Source organism: Spea bombifrons, chromosome 13, assembly GCF_027358695.1.
Source record: "Spea bombifrons isolate aSpeBom1 chromosome 13, aSpeBom1.2.pri, whole genome shotgun sequence".
Taxonomy (NCBI): domain Eukaryota; kingdom Metazoa; phylum Chordata; class Amphibia; order Anura; family Pelobatidae; genus Spea; species Spea bombifrons.
Window position 1 is genome coordinate 9,979,267 of NC_071099.1, and position 15,847 is coordinate 9,995,113.

General features: G+C 54.6%; 4 protein-coding genes across 6 annotated transcripts; 3 read left to right on the forward strand and 1 right to left on the reverse strand.

The window, feature by feature from the left end:
- Positions 1-13: 13 nt before the first annotated feature.
- On the reverse strand, positions 14-2,892 carry ARFRP1 (ADP ribosylation factor related protein 1). Its single transcript, XM_053452949.1, has 7 exons — positions 2,738-2,892; positions 2,534-2,621; positions 2,199-2,281; positions 2,039-2,120; positions 1,811-1,881; positions 943-1,043; positions 14-620 (listed from the first exon to the last, which is right to left on the reverse strand). The coding sequence occupies exons 1-7, from the start codon at positions 2,867-2,869 to the stop codon at positions 533-535; spliced, it is 645 nt and encodes a 214-aa protein (XP_053308924.1). The 5' UTR covers positions 2,870-2,892; the 3' UTR covers positions 14-532.
- An 856-nt stretch (positions 2,893-3,748) lies between these two features.
- Positions 3,749-6,777, forward strand: ZGPAT (zinc finger CCCH-type and G-patch domain containing). 3 transcript variants are annotated; one of them, XM_053453284.1, is made up of 7 exons: positions 3,749-3,766; positions 4,279-4,914; positions 4,995-5,128; positions 5,236-5,391; positions 5,465-5,587; positions 5,820-6,219; positions 6,495-6,777. In XM_053453284.1, the coding sequence occupies exons 2-7, from the start codon at positions 4,331-4,333 to the stop codon at positions 6,631-6,633; spliced, it is 1,536 nt and encodes a 511-aa protein (XP_053309259.1). In that variant the 5' UTR covers positions 3,749-3,766; positions 4,279-4,330; the 3' UTR covers positions 6,634-6,777. The 3 variants fall into 3 exon arrangements, with proteins under 3 accessions (XP_053309259.1, XP_053309258.1, XP_053309257.1); XM_053453283.1 differs by lacking the exon at positions 3,749-3,766 and adding an exon at positions 3,783-3,818; XM_053453282.1 differs by lacking the exon at positions 3,749-3,766 and adding an exon at positions 3,784-3,827.
- A 273-nt stretch (positions 6,778-7,050) lies between these two features.
- On the forward strand, positions 7,051-9,672 carry LIME1 (Lck interacting transmembrane adaptor 1). Its single transcript, XM_053453721.1, has 6 exons — positions 7,051-7,182; positions 7,737-7,871; positions 7,995-8,046; positions 8,214-8,301; positions 8,849-9,147; positions 9,328-9,672. The coding sequence occupies exons 2-6, from the start codon at positions 7,759-7,761 to the stop codon at positions 9,544-9,546; spliced, it is 771 nt and encodes a 256-aa protein (XP_053309696.1). The 5' UTR covers positions 7,051-7,182; positions 7,737-7,758; the 3' UTR covers positions 9,547-9,672.
- A 750-nt stretch (positions 9,673-10,422) lies between these two features.
- SLC2A4RG (SLC2A4 regulator) lies at positions 10,423-13,585 on the forward strand. The gene is made up of 9 exons (XM_053453660.1): positions 10,423-10,639; positions 11,063-11,235; positions 11,411-11,493; positions 12,062-12,273; positions 12,347-12,447; positions 12,565-12,817; positions 12,901-12,984; positions 13,087-13,169; positions 13,320-13,585. Exons 1-9 carry the CDS (start codon positions 10,520-10,522, stop codon positions 13,429-13,431), a joined length of 1,221 nt encoding a protein of 406 aa, XP_053309635.1. The 5' UTR covers positions 10,423-10,519; the 3' UTR covers positions 13,432-13,585.
- The last annotated feature ends 2,262 nt before the right edge of the window (positions 13,586-15,847 follow it).

The window sequence follows — 15,847 nt, forward strand, 5'->3', positions numbered from 1 at the left end:
GCCGACACGTGGCTCCTTATTCATCCCTTTATTTAAACAATACGGCACAGAAACGATTTCACGTCTAATCCTGGAACACAGCGAAGGATCGTTCCTTTCCCCTAAAAAGGGAAATACAGTTTGAGGTTAAAGTCCCGCAATCTGCCCGTCCGGAAAGCTGCAATTTGGTCCCTGAATCTAGAACATTACAAATAAACACACACAGCGAGTTAAGGGCAGCGTTCTCCACCCCAGAACCGAGAACGTTTCCTCCGATTCCTCAGTGATCCAGGTCCGGGGGGAGGACCGGCCACTGGGTCTCCCAAACTGTGCGATGATACGACGAACAGAACCTAGAACCTGGAGCTCGTGAGGAATGTGGGGAACCAGAACGCACATCAGATATCACAAACAGCTTTCTATACCCCGCCGGCATCTGCGGCCGGACAGGATGATGTGGAACTAATGCATGGATTTATAGTCTGTTATCTCTCAACACAGGGATCCCTGTATCTCCAGGGCTCTAGAACCGCACTTTGGGAGCCCCTGACTCTTATGTGATATCCTTCTGTCGTGGCGGGCGATGTATGTTCCTCATCACACATTTTACCATCCACTCCACCCCTTCGTTGATCCCACTCCTGCAGAGAGAAGAGGAAAGAGTTAAAAAAAATCTGGACCAGACAGGGAAGGGTTCTAGAATCGCCGCAATAAATAAGCGTAGGTCACATGACCAGCCAGCGAAGCCCCCGCAGGAGACGCATGCTACTGCACCGGCAAGGACACTCTCTCCGTATCTCAAGTACCCCCCCCCCAACCCATCACATCCAGGAATTCCTGCATCGTGGGGCGAGTCCACTCGGTACAGAAGCCCACCTTACAGCCCCCCCCCTATCAGATGCCCCAACCCAGTCTGTCCTATCAGCCAGCCGGGTAATAAAGTGTCAGAATGCGTCGTCTCACCCAGACAACGCGGAGCAGGCCTGCGTCAAACAGTCTCTCTTCCCAATCTTGCTGATGCAGTCACTGAACGCCGTCTTGATGTCTGGGATGGAGAGGCAGCCCTAGAAAACATGAGAACATTCACAACCCAATAAAAGGCTGCCCCTCGTCCCCGGGGAACCCACCGCTGCTGGAAACCTGTATAAATAAATCACAGCGCAGTCCACAGGACCCTCTGATACATAAAGAGCGAAGCGTATGAGAAGACTCCCAGCTTCCTTAGCCAGCCGTTGGACCATCTGCTCTCTCATTGCCTGTCCTGTTACAATCCCATCATGCTTTTCTTTTTTTAAACATGTTAAATAAACGAAATAAAATGGAAACAGGAAGCGAAGCTCTGTCTGCGCATCACGAACAGAACCCCCCGTCTCACTCAGCAGGGATACGTTTCTTTTTTTCCCCGTTTCCTCCGTTTCTTATAGTAAACAAGGAGAGGGTTCCCAGAAAAGCACTTTATGTGATTATCGCGCATTATACACAGAGGGCTCCCCCTGCTGGTTAGACACCTAACTGCACCTGCAACAACTATCATCCCAGCACCAAAACGCATTCACTTATTTGGTATCTGTTATTTCTAATTAACCCTATCCTGTAGGGGGCAGATCGGGGGCCAGTATCAGTAATATGAATGCTACGGGGGTTATTTTACAGGTTATTTTATGCTCTATTGAGGAAATCCCTAAACCGAAAGAGAGTACAATGGTGTGAGATTTACTGCAAAAAGTGCAGGAACTGCTTGTTATCCCCAAAATGTTCTGTCCTGGTGATTAATGGACACTCTGAGGTCTGACGGAGCGAGGAAAGACCCCCGCAGCCCGGGGAACGTTACCTCCACGTCTTGCTTGTTTGCCAAAACCAGAATAGGGACGCCTTCCAGAGCCTCGCTGGTGATCATTCTCTCTGCAGGCGACAGAGAAAAGCCATGAAAAGGCTGCTGTGACAGAGCTCCGAGCTGACTGCCCTCAGCAGAGAGAGTAGGAGGCAGCCTGCGGGGCCAGTTCCACCAGGCACATAGGAGTCCGAGGGGACATCCAACCCCAGCGCTGTAAACACTCACCGAAAGCTCTCTTTGATTCCGAGAGACGCGTCTCATCTGTAGAATCGATGACGTAAATCACTCCGTGCGACTCAGCATAATACTGCAACAAAAACAGACTTCAGACACACCGTGGGGCAGAGCCACCGAGCCAAGGAGCAGAGCCAGTGCCGGTACTCACCTTGTCCCACAGCGACTGCAGCTCCTCCTGGCCACCGAGATCCCAGAACATCAGCTGGACCTTCCCCACGGCAATGGTGCCGACTGCAACAGACGCAATATGATCAGTAGAAGCCCCCTCTGCATCATCCGCATTGCACGAGGCCCCATCTCTGTATCACCCGCACTGCATGCCCCCCCCTGAATCACCCGCACTGCACGGGGGCCCCCCTGGAAGGCTCAGAAAACCAATGGAACTCATGGGGGGAAAACTTGTATTTCCTTTTTAATGCAAACCTTACCCCCGGCCCAAAGAGGACCCCCAAACCCCACAGGCCACCCCATAAAACCACTTACTGTTCAGCCCCACCGTGGTCGTGATCTTGGAGAGATTCATCCCCTTGTAGTTCCGACTGAATCGGATTTTAGTTTGTTCCAAAAAGGTCTAAAGAACAAAAAGCAGTTCCAGTAAAACCCGCCGTCTGCCGAAGCCCTCCCCGCTACGCCCCCGCCTGGCAGCGCCCTACCTGTCACACCCCCCCCTTGGAAGCGCCAACTTACCGTCTTCCCGGCATTGTCCAGGCCCAGAATCAGGATGCAATATTCCTCCTTCTGGAACATATATTTATACAGCCCCGAAAGCAGGGTGTACATGGCGAGACCCTGCGAGACGAGAAAAGAGACCACAAGCATCAATCACGCCTCAGACTGGCAATAACGAGACTCAGGAAAAACGAGGGGCACGTGACCCCCACACATACAGGGCCAAATACTAAGGAGATATGAAGGGATGTAAGAGGTTAACAAAGTGCCACATTGTAACACATCTGTAACAACTACACACGTGTGCACAAGACATGCACAGATCCCTAATAATAGGTAAGATTTAAGGGACATCTGAATTTGCCCCTGGTAGGTGGCCGGTTTGCCTTTACGCTTACCCCTGTTCTGAAATATATGTGAGCAGCTGGCTGGATAGATAGCATTTATTTGGATACATTAACATAACATACCCCTGCCTGGGGCAGATAAACTGACAGCATGGGGTATATGTCACTCCTGAGGGGGCAAACCCACTTATTGGTTTACGGCTATGAGCACCATAGTATAGCGGCGGGGGGGGGGGATAAAGAACCCAGATATCTGCACGACAGCTGTATGGCCGGCCACACGAAAGGAGATTTGCCACCACTTAGCGTACGGGGGCAAATGATTATACCCCTGCCCCTGACTCACCTATTTAACTCTAATATCCCATCAGCACCACGAAGAAAACAGCCAACACCAACTTCCGGCGTTAGGCGCACGGCATGATGGGAAACCGATCGGATAACCAATACGTCGCCAGCAGACGGCCATCTTACGTGTGGCGCCGCATAGTCTAATGCTTTTTGGTCAGAGACACCCAGGTGCTGCTGGAGCCCACGAGTGTTTTTTTTTTGGCTTGGTTTTTATTTAGTGTTTTTTGGTTCTAGCCAACGGCGTGTATAAAGCAATCTAAACACTGTCTTTAATTAAACCAGAACTATAATGGCAGCCGCCAGTACCAAGATGGCTGCCTGGACTGTCTGCCACACCGTAAGCTCTATGGTGAGTGACGTCATTAGGCCAGTGTCATGGCGGCCTTTCATCGCTAAGCCGAGTAAGAGGGGCACATACTGGGTCTCTGAGGAGGTTATTGGAGTATGACAGCTGCACCTCCTAGGAGGGCAGTAACTTGGGCTCTCCCAGCCTTTAGAAAGGAGATAATTAATGCTCCCTCCACCCGCTAGAAGGGCAATAATTGGGGAGCTCCCCCTCCTTTTGTAGGGCATTGAGCGGGGTTCTCACCCCCTCAGAGGTCAATACCTTTAGTTGTTGCTTCAACTGGAGATTGTGCAGCAATGATGTCACCAATAGGCCTTTGACGGTGACTTTCTTGGCCCCGGTAAGACCGTGCCGACCTGTGTTGGTGTCTGTCGGGGGCTATGATGTCACACATGAAACGTACGCCTGGTTCCTGTGAGCCGAGGGGCCAGGGGGAGGCTGAAGCAGCAGCAGCGTTTTTAATAAATTCCCATTTCGTGCCTCTCTTCTCTCTATTCTTTGCTGTGTCGTTCCAGAGGGTTTCCTGCCGGGAAGGTCGCTCGGAATTAATGCTCGTCGTGTCTGACGATGGATGAGCAGAGCCTGGGAGCCGCTCTGCAGACGTACCAAGCTCAGCTGGAGCAGGTGGAGCGGACACTCCAGGCCGGAGCAGACCCCTCACATCAAGCCGACCTCATCCAGCTGAAGGGGGATTTACAGCAGCTGATCGAACTGACAGAGTCCAGCCTGCTGTCTGTGCAGAAATGTAACCTCCTGACATCCCTGGACGGGCCTTCGTCCACCTCGACCCATGATGAAGAGTACGAAGCTTTCAGAATGGCCATCAACGAGTCCAGCCAGGATGCCCCTTCTTCAGGAGCCAACGATGAGGTGGCTGATAGTCCAGAAGGTTCAGAAGAAGAGGAGGAGGAGGAGGAGGACGACGACGACGACGACGACAACACGGATGATACATGTGGACTAAAGGTGAAAGCTCCTTATTACAGCACATGGGGGACTCTGGAATATCACAACGCCATGATTGTCGGGTCGGAGAAGATGGAGGACGGGAGCGCCGGGGTTCGAGTACTTTACCTCTATCCCACCCACAAAGCCATGAAGCCGTGTCCGTACTTCCTGGACGGAAAGTGCCGTTTCCATGACAGCTGCAGGTGAGTACTGTACTGGACCACGTTTTCTTCTTCCGTGTATGTCATGCATGAACCCCACGTGAAGTTCATCGTTCTTTCAGGTTCTCCCACGGCCAGGTGGTGTCGGTGGACGAGCTGCAAACCTTTGCGGATCCGGATGTCAGTAGTCTTGGGGTCGATTCCCTTTGTCTCGCCAAACGCGATGACGGCATCTGGTATCCCGGAAGAATTACAGGTAAAGGCCGGGTCGCCGCCAATCATCCAGTAGCTGCAGATGGCGTCCCCCGAACCCTGCATATCGCGGCTTGCATTTTTTTTACGTTTTTCCATCTCAATCCTCAGCCGTTGAGGACGGTTTCTACACGGTGAAGTTCGACTCGCTGCTCCAAAAGGAACTCGTCTTAGAGGCCGATGCCGTCATTCCTCCCCTGCGAGCGAGCGACGATTCGTCTTCTTCCGATGAGGACGAGGGGGCAGAGGTTTCTGGATACGCTAAAGGTAAGTAGCGAGACCCCCATCGTCAGCGCTCTTATTTTTAGGCTGGTTTTGTGATCCGCTTTCTTCCTTCCAGTGCTCGTCGATGGCGAGAAGACCGGGACGGCTCCGTGCAGTTCCGCGTTTGCGGGGTGGGAGGCTCACACTCGAGGAATCGGGTCAAAGCTTCTGGCCCGTATGGGATATGAGTTTGGGAAAGGTGAGCGAGGACTCGTCTCCTGTAACCCTTGTTGGTTTATAATGCCGGCAGCTCGTGCCCTCAGTGTTGATTTTTAGGTCATGCCCCTTTTTGCCCCACTGTACTCGTTACCCTTTGTGCTAAGTGACCGTGGTGCTGAAATAAAATATACGTTTTCCTTAACATAAGAGCTTACAATCTACAGACTGGTGCTGTTTGATATTATTGGGTTGGTTTCCCCCTTGTTTTATAGGTCTAGGGCGGAACGCAGAGGGGCGCGTGGAGCCGGTCCAGGCCGTGGTTTTGCCGAAAGGTAAATCTCTGGACCAGTGCTTAGAAATTCAGCAGCGAAAGCGATCCAAAGGGCAAAACCCACCCAGAGTCAGACGGAGACGGCGAGCCGCGGGGCAGAACCCTGCCGATCGGCGCAGTGTGTTCGACTTCCTCAACGAGAAGCTGGTAGGCAAACCCCACGGTGATCAGACAGGACGGTCCTCGAGCGGCACAGAGAGGAAGGGCAAGGAGCTGTATAACGCCAGCGCCGTCAGCAAGAGGGCACTCAACGTGCAAGTGGCCAAAACAGCCGAACAGATCCAACAGAAGCAGAGGGAAATCGGACAGCTGACAGGGGCCTTGGCGCGGAATGTGGGCCGGTGAGTGAGGGGGACCTGTGCCGATACTGACACGTACGGGGTTAAAGTGTTATTAGTGGAACTGCGATGCTGGGGATGCCATGGAGGACTGTAGTTGCTCCCTGCTCCGGTAACTATTGGGGGGCCTCCAGTCTCGGGGGGGGGGGGCAAATGGATCATCGTTTCTTTCATATGGGCCGGGCAGACATAACGGGCTGATGGATACCGTCGGGGGGGTTAACACCGTGGGTTTTTCTTGTGCTCCCCCTATCTTTACGCTTTGCGTGCCTTTGCAGGGACAGCGTGTTGAGCTCCCAGCTGGAGCTTCGTTTGGCGAGTGCACGCTCCCAGCTGGCAGGGCTGCAGCAGGAGGAGCGAACGCTGCAGCGTGAGCAAAAGAAAGCCGACACTCACAAGAAGATGACGGAGTTCTGAGTACACGAGCGGCATCAAAGAGCCCCACGTGGCGACGTCCCTCCGCATAGACTGTTCATTGCCACCCCTGGGTTATGTTTGTATATGGTGTTTTTTTTTTTTTTTCCTGGAATGAGAATAAATGTTTTTGCTGTTTTTTAATAAGTTTGTGTGCTGCCCACCTGTGTAAATCTGCCCCCCCCCTCTTCCTCCCCAATGGAACCGCACCCAGCTTCCTGGAGTGTCGCAGTCTCACCTAGATGCTCAGACATCTCGTGCGCTCATCCTTTGCTGTCTGATCTGAGATATCCCTTTGCTGACGCTCTCTGTACACCTTCTCCGCTCGCCTCCGAATTACTGGCTTATCTGCCCTTCGCTCAAACGCACCGCCAGCCCTCATCTAGAAGGCCTGCTCTGACCCTGCACTCATTTTGGACACCGGCGCCCACCCTGCACTCACTCGGGACCCCCTGCGCCCACACTGCAGTACCAAACCCAGGTGGAAGCGTCCCCTCGCTCAGCCATCTGTGGTCCATCACAGTTAAAGATGGCAGTGGGTCCTCTGTAAAGGTGAGAAATGGGGAGGAAGTGGAGACTGTGTCTGAAGAGGAAACGCATCCCGTTCGGCGCCATTATCTTCCCCCAACCTCTGTCTTCGCTGCACCCTAAAGCCCCCTTCTACTATTCAGATGTTTTATTGCCCTGGGGGGCTTCTGCCGTCGCCCTAATTCAGAGACTCTTTTTCTTGGCACCGTCTTGCCGTTAGAAGCCGTTTCTAGCCATTTAACCCCTCTGTGCCCGTGCTCTTCCACTCCTTGGAAGCCTGGCTTTGCCCCGAGCCCCCCGCGTACCGCCAGGGGTAATAAAATACAGAGGGAGAGGTTCCCTTAAACAATGCTTAGAGGGCCAGAGGAGGGCCAGTGCAGCTGTCTCTCTTGGTGTTAGAGCGCACAGCTCGATGCTGCACCTGCGCGGAGACAGGAAGCGGTTTTGCTGCACCCACCACGGCCCCCCGGGGTATTTCTGGGACGGGAGATGCCGTCGTCTGCGTGACTAGATGCGCGACCCTGAGTGCCGTGGGGTGTCTCGCCCCGTAAACCCCTCACCCGTTCTTCTCTCTGCAGCTGTCTAGCTGGCGTCACTTCAATGGCTTCGGGTCTCGGGCAGACGGCTCTGGAGGGCCACGTCTTCCCTGCACCCTGGGCTGCGTTGGGGCTGTTCCTTCTGCTCTGCGGTCTCTGCATGTTCTGCAAACGCCGGTAAGTCGTGGTAACGGGTGCCGGCCGGTCAGACGCCGAACATGTCCCACAGACTGCCACAGGTGGGCCGTTTGGTCTGGGATGTGGATGGGGGACGCGGTTAATGTCTTATTCTCCCCCCAGGAAAAAGAGGATACGGAATGTCTGCTCCACCCGGGGACCTGTTGTGGACGTGGTACGTGGACCTCGAGTGGCACCGCTGGGTGGGGGGTGGCGGAGGGTCACTGGCAGAGGTCGATGGGGATAGACGCTCCCCGGATCCGCTGCTGAGACGTAGTGTTATTGAGTACGTGGAACTGGTGGCTTCGTCCGTCACACCTGCTGTCTGTCTGTCTCTTACAGTCTCTGCTCCGCCAGACGCAGCTCCGATCCCTCAGCAAATCCGACACCAAACTGCACGAGATCCGGAGACCCGCCGTGGACCGCAGCCGTGAGTCCCAGCTTTACCCTTCATGTATATCGCGGGATGTAATGTAACGTCCGCAGACATGGGTATCTACCCCCCCCCCTCACCACCACATGGATATCTACCCCCCGCTCACCCCCACACACACGTGTCTACCCCACACATACATATGTCTACCCCCACTTATCTCCGGCTCAGAGGACGCCGGCAGAAGAGACCAAAGAGGTCCATCAGGTTCTGAGGATTCCCCGACTAAGCGAGTCCCCCATCCTCTTCCCGTTAGTCATCCATATCTGTCTCAATGAGCCAGGTACAGTGTGTGGCCCCTGGGCCCTCCTCTGTGGACCTTGTTAAAGGTTGTGGGATCTCTGGGATGTTTTGTTGCCAGCGCGACAATAAGGAAAGTCTGCGTTCCAAGAGAGCCAGAGTGACACGGCAAACAACTGGAAACCATGGTGACAGGAACACGCCAACATCCCAGAGACCTGTAACATGCTTGCCACGTGCCTGTGTGTTTTGGTACATATTGAACACGCTTACCCTACATGTTAACACCTTTTTGTCCCCCCAGAGATCAGACCACTCAGCATGGACCCGGGGTACCCGTCCACAATGTGGCAGCAGCTGCCATGTTCTCCCCCGACAGATGCCACGTACTCCCAGCTATCCTACCCCCCGAACCATCAACACTTAGCACTTTATGAAAGCGTGGAGCTGTCCGAGGACGGCCCCCCCGAGCATGCAGCGACCGATGAGTATGCCTGTGTACGGAAGATCAAACGATGTGGACCCCCGGCATCCCAGGAGAAGACCCCTGTGCATCCTGCCCCGGCTGAGCCAAGTACCGGGGGCAGTCCACAGCCACTCAGGGTATGTTAGGCATCCAGACGTCCCACCAGAATCTAAACCCAGATGCACCCCCAAACCCGATACGTTTAATGTTAATAAATCCCGCTCGTTAACGCCTCGCATAATGTGTTCTAAATGCCACGTGTGCGGGAAAAGAATGGCGCCGTGTAATTAGAGCTTGCTGCGTTTGTTCGTTTGCAGACAGAAGCCGTTTACTCGAAAGTGCACAAGAAAAAGAGACCGGAGGGGGAGGGGAACATGCAAGGGGCCCCCGAGAGCAGCCAGGGGCCAATCCGCTGGGGGTTGGAGCTTCTGAGGGTCCCAGAGACGCAGCCCGAGGAAAGCCTGTATGAAAATATCTGTGAGATGAACAGCCGTGTCCCAAGGACTCGCAGCAAGGAGCTCGTCACAGAGTTATGAGTCTTATCGCCTTCTTACCCCCCGGCTGGGCGTGGAGGGGCCACAGGGGGCCGGTGCACGTGAGTGAGCCCCGGTGGGTCTGACGACAAGTATCTGAGATATGAGTACAATAAAACGTTTTAATGTGAGACGCTTAGACTGGTGTTACGTGGCTTGTCCAAAACACTTCAAAGAGGGCAGGTGGGGGGGTCATGTGACAATACGTGACCACACGCAGCGCTGCTTGCCCAGCGTGCCACCGGCTGCAAGGAAAGTCTCCGGGAGAGCTGTGTTATAGTGTGTGTGTGTTATGCTGTGTTACAGCGTGTGTGTCTGTATGTGTTATGATGTGGGTGTGGGTTGTAGGTATGTAAGCATGTTGGAGTGTGTAAGTGGCTGTGAGGTGTGTGTAGTTGTTTGTTGGTGTGTAAGCGTGTGTGTCAGTCACTCACATACAGTCCGACCCCCAATCAGTCCAGTAATAGAGAACAATCACATTCCCAGACACGTTGGATCACACACGGTTTGACACCCCGGCAACAGAACTGGGAGATGGGGGTTGAAGAGGTGAGTGGGACTAGTCCTCCCCCTCGTTGGCCCCTTCAGCCCCCTCACTAACCCCGCCGGTACCGGACTCGGGAGTCTCCGGCAGGTGTCGGCAGACTGACAGGTGAATTACAGCCAGGGGTTAATAAGTATCCCGGCTAATAACGCCTCCTGGCGGGCACGTGATCAAGCCGGTGAACAACAACAAGCAGCGGCCAATCGGAGCAGAGGCTCTGGCCACGTGCCAGAGAGCGGGCAGTGGGCGTGGCATTTGTTGATGTTTTCCTGCAGCCAATGCGGAATGAGGAAAGCACGGGGTGGGCGCGGCCTGTGCGCGAGGCGGAGGTGGGTGTGAGGTTTGCGCGAGGCGGCAGTGTGGGCGGGACCCCGGTGCGCACCCTCCGCTGGCCGGTTCTCCCCTTTACCCTGCCCCCTCCCGGACCGGAGCATGGCGGCAGTAAGCGTCGGAACCCGTAACAGGCCGGCCACCCACACCGGTGTCATCCCTGCCGCCCGGGGCCGGGTGCCGGAAACAGCTCAAGACGCACGGAACCGGGAGCAGCCTGAGGTACCGGAGAAGGGGGTAGAACGTGCTGTATAGAAAAAAAAAAAAGGGTACTCCGACACGCTGACCCCAAATACAGAACATGGGGAGCCCCGACACGCTGACCCCAAACACAGAACATAGGGAGCCCTGACACACTGACCCCAAACACAGAACATGGGGAGCCCCAACACACTAACTAGGAACATGGGGAGCCCCGATGCGCAGACCCCAATCACAAAGCACGGGGAGCCCTGACAGACTGACCCCGAACACATGCTTGTTCAAGAACGTGTTGATGTAAAGTTACCCCATGTTCTGTAACAGAGGACATGTTGCCCTCCTCACATTGTAAGAGGCTCTATTATTACCCAAACTTAGCACATGAACTACTGGCGCCTGATTGGTGGTCCGGGGAATCCCACCTGACCGCTGTGTCTGTTTTAGGTTTCCGTGAACTCAGGATCTTCACGCGGCCCGGATTATGTCGCCTCCTCGCGGACCGGGCTCTACAGGGGACCCCCAGAACACCAGGAGACAGAGTCCCCCCAGACGGACTCTGCCCGGAGCCGAAGTCTGGGTCTCCCGTCCTCCTCTGTCATCCCTGTCCCCAAACACAGGTGAGCGGACGCGGGGTACAGCCCGGGGTGCAGGGGCCCCCGTCGCACGAGGAGGAGGGGCATTTCCTCCTGAGGCCGTAGAGGGCTTTAGTGGGGGCATCTGTAAACGCATGCCCAGTCGACGGGGTGCGGGAGGGTACAGCACTGTTACAGGGTCTCTCCGTCTTCTCTGCAGGTTGGACGAGGCCATCGCCGCCGCTGCTCTCACCAGCCTGTCCTCGGGGCCCCTGGTTTTGAAAGTCGGGACGAGTCTGACAGGTAACGGGGGGGGTCTGGGGCCGTTAAAGTGCAAACACGGCGCCACCTTAAAACCATAAAAGTACCGGCAACCGGCTCCATTACTCGGTCCCTCTGTAATATACGGTTAGGAGTTAAAGTGCGTCTCGAACTTTACATACATGATCTATAGGGTGTGTACCAGTACCGGCACGCAGAGGGTTACACGCCCCGTGAACTAGCCTGGCTTTAGGAAGTAAGGTTGGGTATTTTTAGAAACGGGGAAGTAACTCCTTCATGGCCGGAGGCGCCCGTGTCACACGCTGAACGTCGGTGCTTTCTCTTCATGGTGGATCCCGTGTTATTTATTTAAACACCTGCCTGTGAGAAACCGCCATCAAGCACTCCTGGCGGTATCAGCTTCATGCCGCCATATTTGTTACTGGCGTTGCTTCCGAACAGAGTTACGAACAGAGTTCCTTTATATTCTATTTAAAAAAAGGAACCGTTTTTTTTTCTTTTTCTTTTCTTAAAATCCTGTGTTTTGGGGGTTAATGTTTTAACGAATGCCGCCCTCCTCCCTGTTTGTTACCCCCTGTGTTTCCTGCAGGGGGCAGCAGAGAGCCATATGGCGAGAAGGCTGCCAATTCCTCCAGCTGCAGCAGCATCAACAGCTGCGACTTGTATCGCGACACGTCCGTGCCATCCACTCCCTCGCCGCCCCTGCGCCCTGCGCCCCTATCCGCCGGGCTGGACGGGGGCATCGAGGATTCAGACACCACGCATTTCCTGTTTGGCGACCCCGTGCCCCGGAAGAGGAAGGTGAGGGTTTCTTGCAGTGGCTTGACTCTCCCCGATTCCCTGTGCTGCCGTGCTGAGCCTCCTCTCTCTGCAGAACTCGGGCCGCCTCATGTTCCGCTGCCTGTGGAAGAATTGTGAGAAAGTCCTGAGTACATCGTCCGCCATCCAGAAGCACATCCGCGCCGCGCACCTCGGGTGAGTGTGACCCGCTGCACATGAGGTTGGCGTGGGTTTGGTGGGTGAGTGTGGGGCTTGGCGTGGGTTTGGGGTAAGTGAGCCCCCATCTTACGTACTACACCCTTCCCCATGCAGGCGATGTACGGAACAGGAACACAACGACGGGGAAGAGGATTTCTACTACACGGAAATGGATGTGAACGTGGACACGCTGAGCGACGGCCTGTCCAGCCTGACCCCCACATCGCCCACCACGGCTGGCCCCCCAGCTTTTCCCTGTCCCGGCTCTCTGGGGGCAGCTCACGGCTCAGACCTCCCTCTCGTGTCCCCTTTGAGCCTCTCGGCTCCGAGCACTCTTTGCCACGTCCACGCAGACCATGCCTATCAGGTGAGGCCTTCTCGGCTGCCTGCTGTGCCCGCTCCCCGGGCCCCTCTTTCCCTGTTTTGTGACTGTGGCTGTTCCGCCCACAGGCCCTGTCCCCCGCCAGCCTTTCCGCAGCTCCGACGGTCAGCTTCTCCTGGCAGTCGCCTCCCCTGCTCATCAAGGCTCCTCCGGTGAGTGCTGCCCATGCGTGTACATGGGGGGGGGGGATTATGTATGTATGTCGTGTGTCCGATCCTCTCTACAGGGCGTTGTGTTGTTGATACTCCCTGCAGGTCTGTCCGGTGTTGGGTGTTAATGAGAGGAGGCCACCTATCCTGACATCTACATCCGTCCAGAAGCACGGCCCGGGGGCCCGGTGAGTCCGCATAGAATGCCAGCCCCCCGTCGCGCATACTCCAGCCTGGGCCATCTTGGCCGGCTACATGCGTGCCTCCTAGTACCCGTGGCTGGGGGTGAAGCCGGCTTGGCTGTGACTGCCCCTCATTCTGTACGTTCTCTTCCGCAGGAAGCCTCGAGGGGAAGCCAAGAAGTGCCGCAAAGTGTACGGGATGGAGCGGAAGGACATGTGGTGCACGGCGTGCCGCTGGAAGAAGGCCTGTCAGAGGTTCATAGACTGAATGGGGGGACATCGGCCACCAGGGGGCAGCGCCCGGCTGTGCGGAGAAGCAAAGCGTTAACGTAGCATTTACTGGAGATTGACGCGTTTCCCGTGGGTTCCGAGCTGATCTCTTGGCTGCGACTGGCTGGGTCACCAGAAGGGGCAGATCTCGGGAAATGCAAACCCCCCCCCCCCCCCGGCAGATTCCTGGAGCACCCCGCTGAGTGAATGGAAAGGATTGGGGGGGGTTATTAGGGGGGAAGGTCCTTGCACATTATTCTGCACTTTTCGGAGATGCCTGGGGGGGAGGGGGCGTGATTTCATTACCAAAGGGGTGCTTACGGTGTTTCTAGAGGCTCAGCAGGGGGGGCACCCACACAGGACCCCTGGCAGCCCCAGTAGTAGGGTATGCACCTACAGCCGGTTCTGGTTCTGTTGGGCCAGCGTGGCATTTGCTCCACATAAATTTGCTCCACAGAAGGACTGGCCCACGTGAGTTTGGTTTGAATCAAAGTGTTTTAATCGCCGTTCTTGACTATTTGGAAGGAATTTCTATTTGATTTTTGGGTCAGAATTTTTCAGAAATTATGTAAATTGCTGCGCGAGATGCTTTTGGATTTCCGTAGAGTATGAGGGGCAGTAAGGGGCTGTTTATGCCGTCTAATTACCCTCAAGCCCCCGGGGTTTCTCCGCTCGGTCTCCTCTGTTTTTGGAGGCAGCGTAAGGGTTAATGGTTTCTGCGTTTGGGGGAGGAAGCCCCTTGCCTGTGGCTGAGGGGCCGTGTGCCGTGAGCAGCACAAACCTCATCAAGCGTATCCGGTTTATAGGCGTTTCAGCAGATTGCAAAGCTGTGAATAATGGGTTAAATGGGCACTTTTGTAAGAAACCCCATATTTTTTACATATTTATACCTAAAACAAGAGGCTTAATGTCTAAGTCTGGTTGCTGAGCGCTTTGGCGTCGTACCCCGATTAACCCCTTGCGTGATTAACCCCCGGGGGCTGGGTCTTCTTACATTTCATTCCTTTTCAGGGTGAGCGAGGGTTAACTCCACAGACATTATTTGTCCGTATTTAGATTTTCGCAGCTTGCTTAAATATAATTTTCTCCGGCAGTCGAAAGGATAGAAGTTTTCTGGAAGCCAAGAACATAATTTTTTTTTCTGCTCATTTTTGATGTTTTTGATTATTTTTTTTGCTTTCAGAGATCTTTGTGGCTTCGCTCCTCTAGAGGTTTCGCACAGCAGGCGGCGGGACGCGTTTATTGAGAACGGCACTGCGGTCAGGCGAGATTGTCGGGTAGAGTTCTAAACACCATAACAGTCCGTAAAAAGGCAGTCCAGAAAAACGAATTTTTATGAAAAATTTTTCTTGGTTTTTTATTATTCTTCAAAGTGCTCGTTTTTAAGAAGAAAAGACCCCCGGTGAGTTTCCTTTTTTGACGTTTACACCCCCGAGGCGCGTCCGAGTCCAGGGGCGTTGTTGTTGCTGTCTGGAACTCTGCACCTTTTATGACTCAAAGCACTTAAGGGCAGCTTCATCAATCTCTTGCACTTGTAAAGTGGACTCCCGAGTCCTGGGGGGGGGGGGATGCTTTTATAAAGGCACATATGGGGCCGGTACTCACCTGCCAGGTACAGTCATCGGAGCTGCGTCCTTGGGGCGGGTGCATGTGGGACCTCTGAGTGGGCCTGGCCGGGGACGAGACCCCCATAGAGGTTTTGGGGGGTGGGTGGTTATGTCTCATGTTTTGTCTCTTTGCATAAACTGGGGGCACTTTCGTATATCTTATACATGTGCAAGGGGGTTCTGGTTGACGGGCTGTGAATTATTTTGCTGGGTTGGGGGTCTGATGCACGGTGGGATCCCAGTGTGCCTGCAGGTCAGGCAGCTGCACATGCTCTGTCCATCCCTGAATGTTGTAAAAGCAGCCTCCAGGGGCCACTACCTGGACTGAGGTTACCACAGACGCAGTTCTGCTCTTGGGGCGATTTGGGGATAATCAGGATTTTTTGTTTCTTAAAGGTGTAGCTGTACAGTGGGCACACGGGGCTCTCATGCTTATGGCGGGGTCTCTGGGGGGCACAGAGAGCAGGAGATGCTATGAGCTTTATTTTGGGTGAGATACATTCTTGCACTAGAATGGGCGGGCCAGGCGCAGAGGGGGGGCTTGCTGTGTTGTGTGAATGGGATTAGAGAGCCAGGGGCTGCCGGAAAGGAGGCTGGTAGCCTGCTGGCTTTGGGGTGGGTGATATTGAGATGGCAACTTGGTTGAATGAACGGGGCCGGCAGTTTGCTTGTGTTAGGGTGCCTGAGGCTGCTGGGTTGGGGTGTTTTCGCCTCTAAATGTTTCTTCCATTGTTCAGCTGTGACTGACGGTGTACACAGCACCACCTCGTGGAGGAATGTGCCAAGCACACACCGGAACCTTTTCTC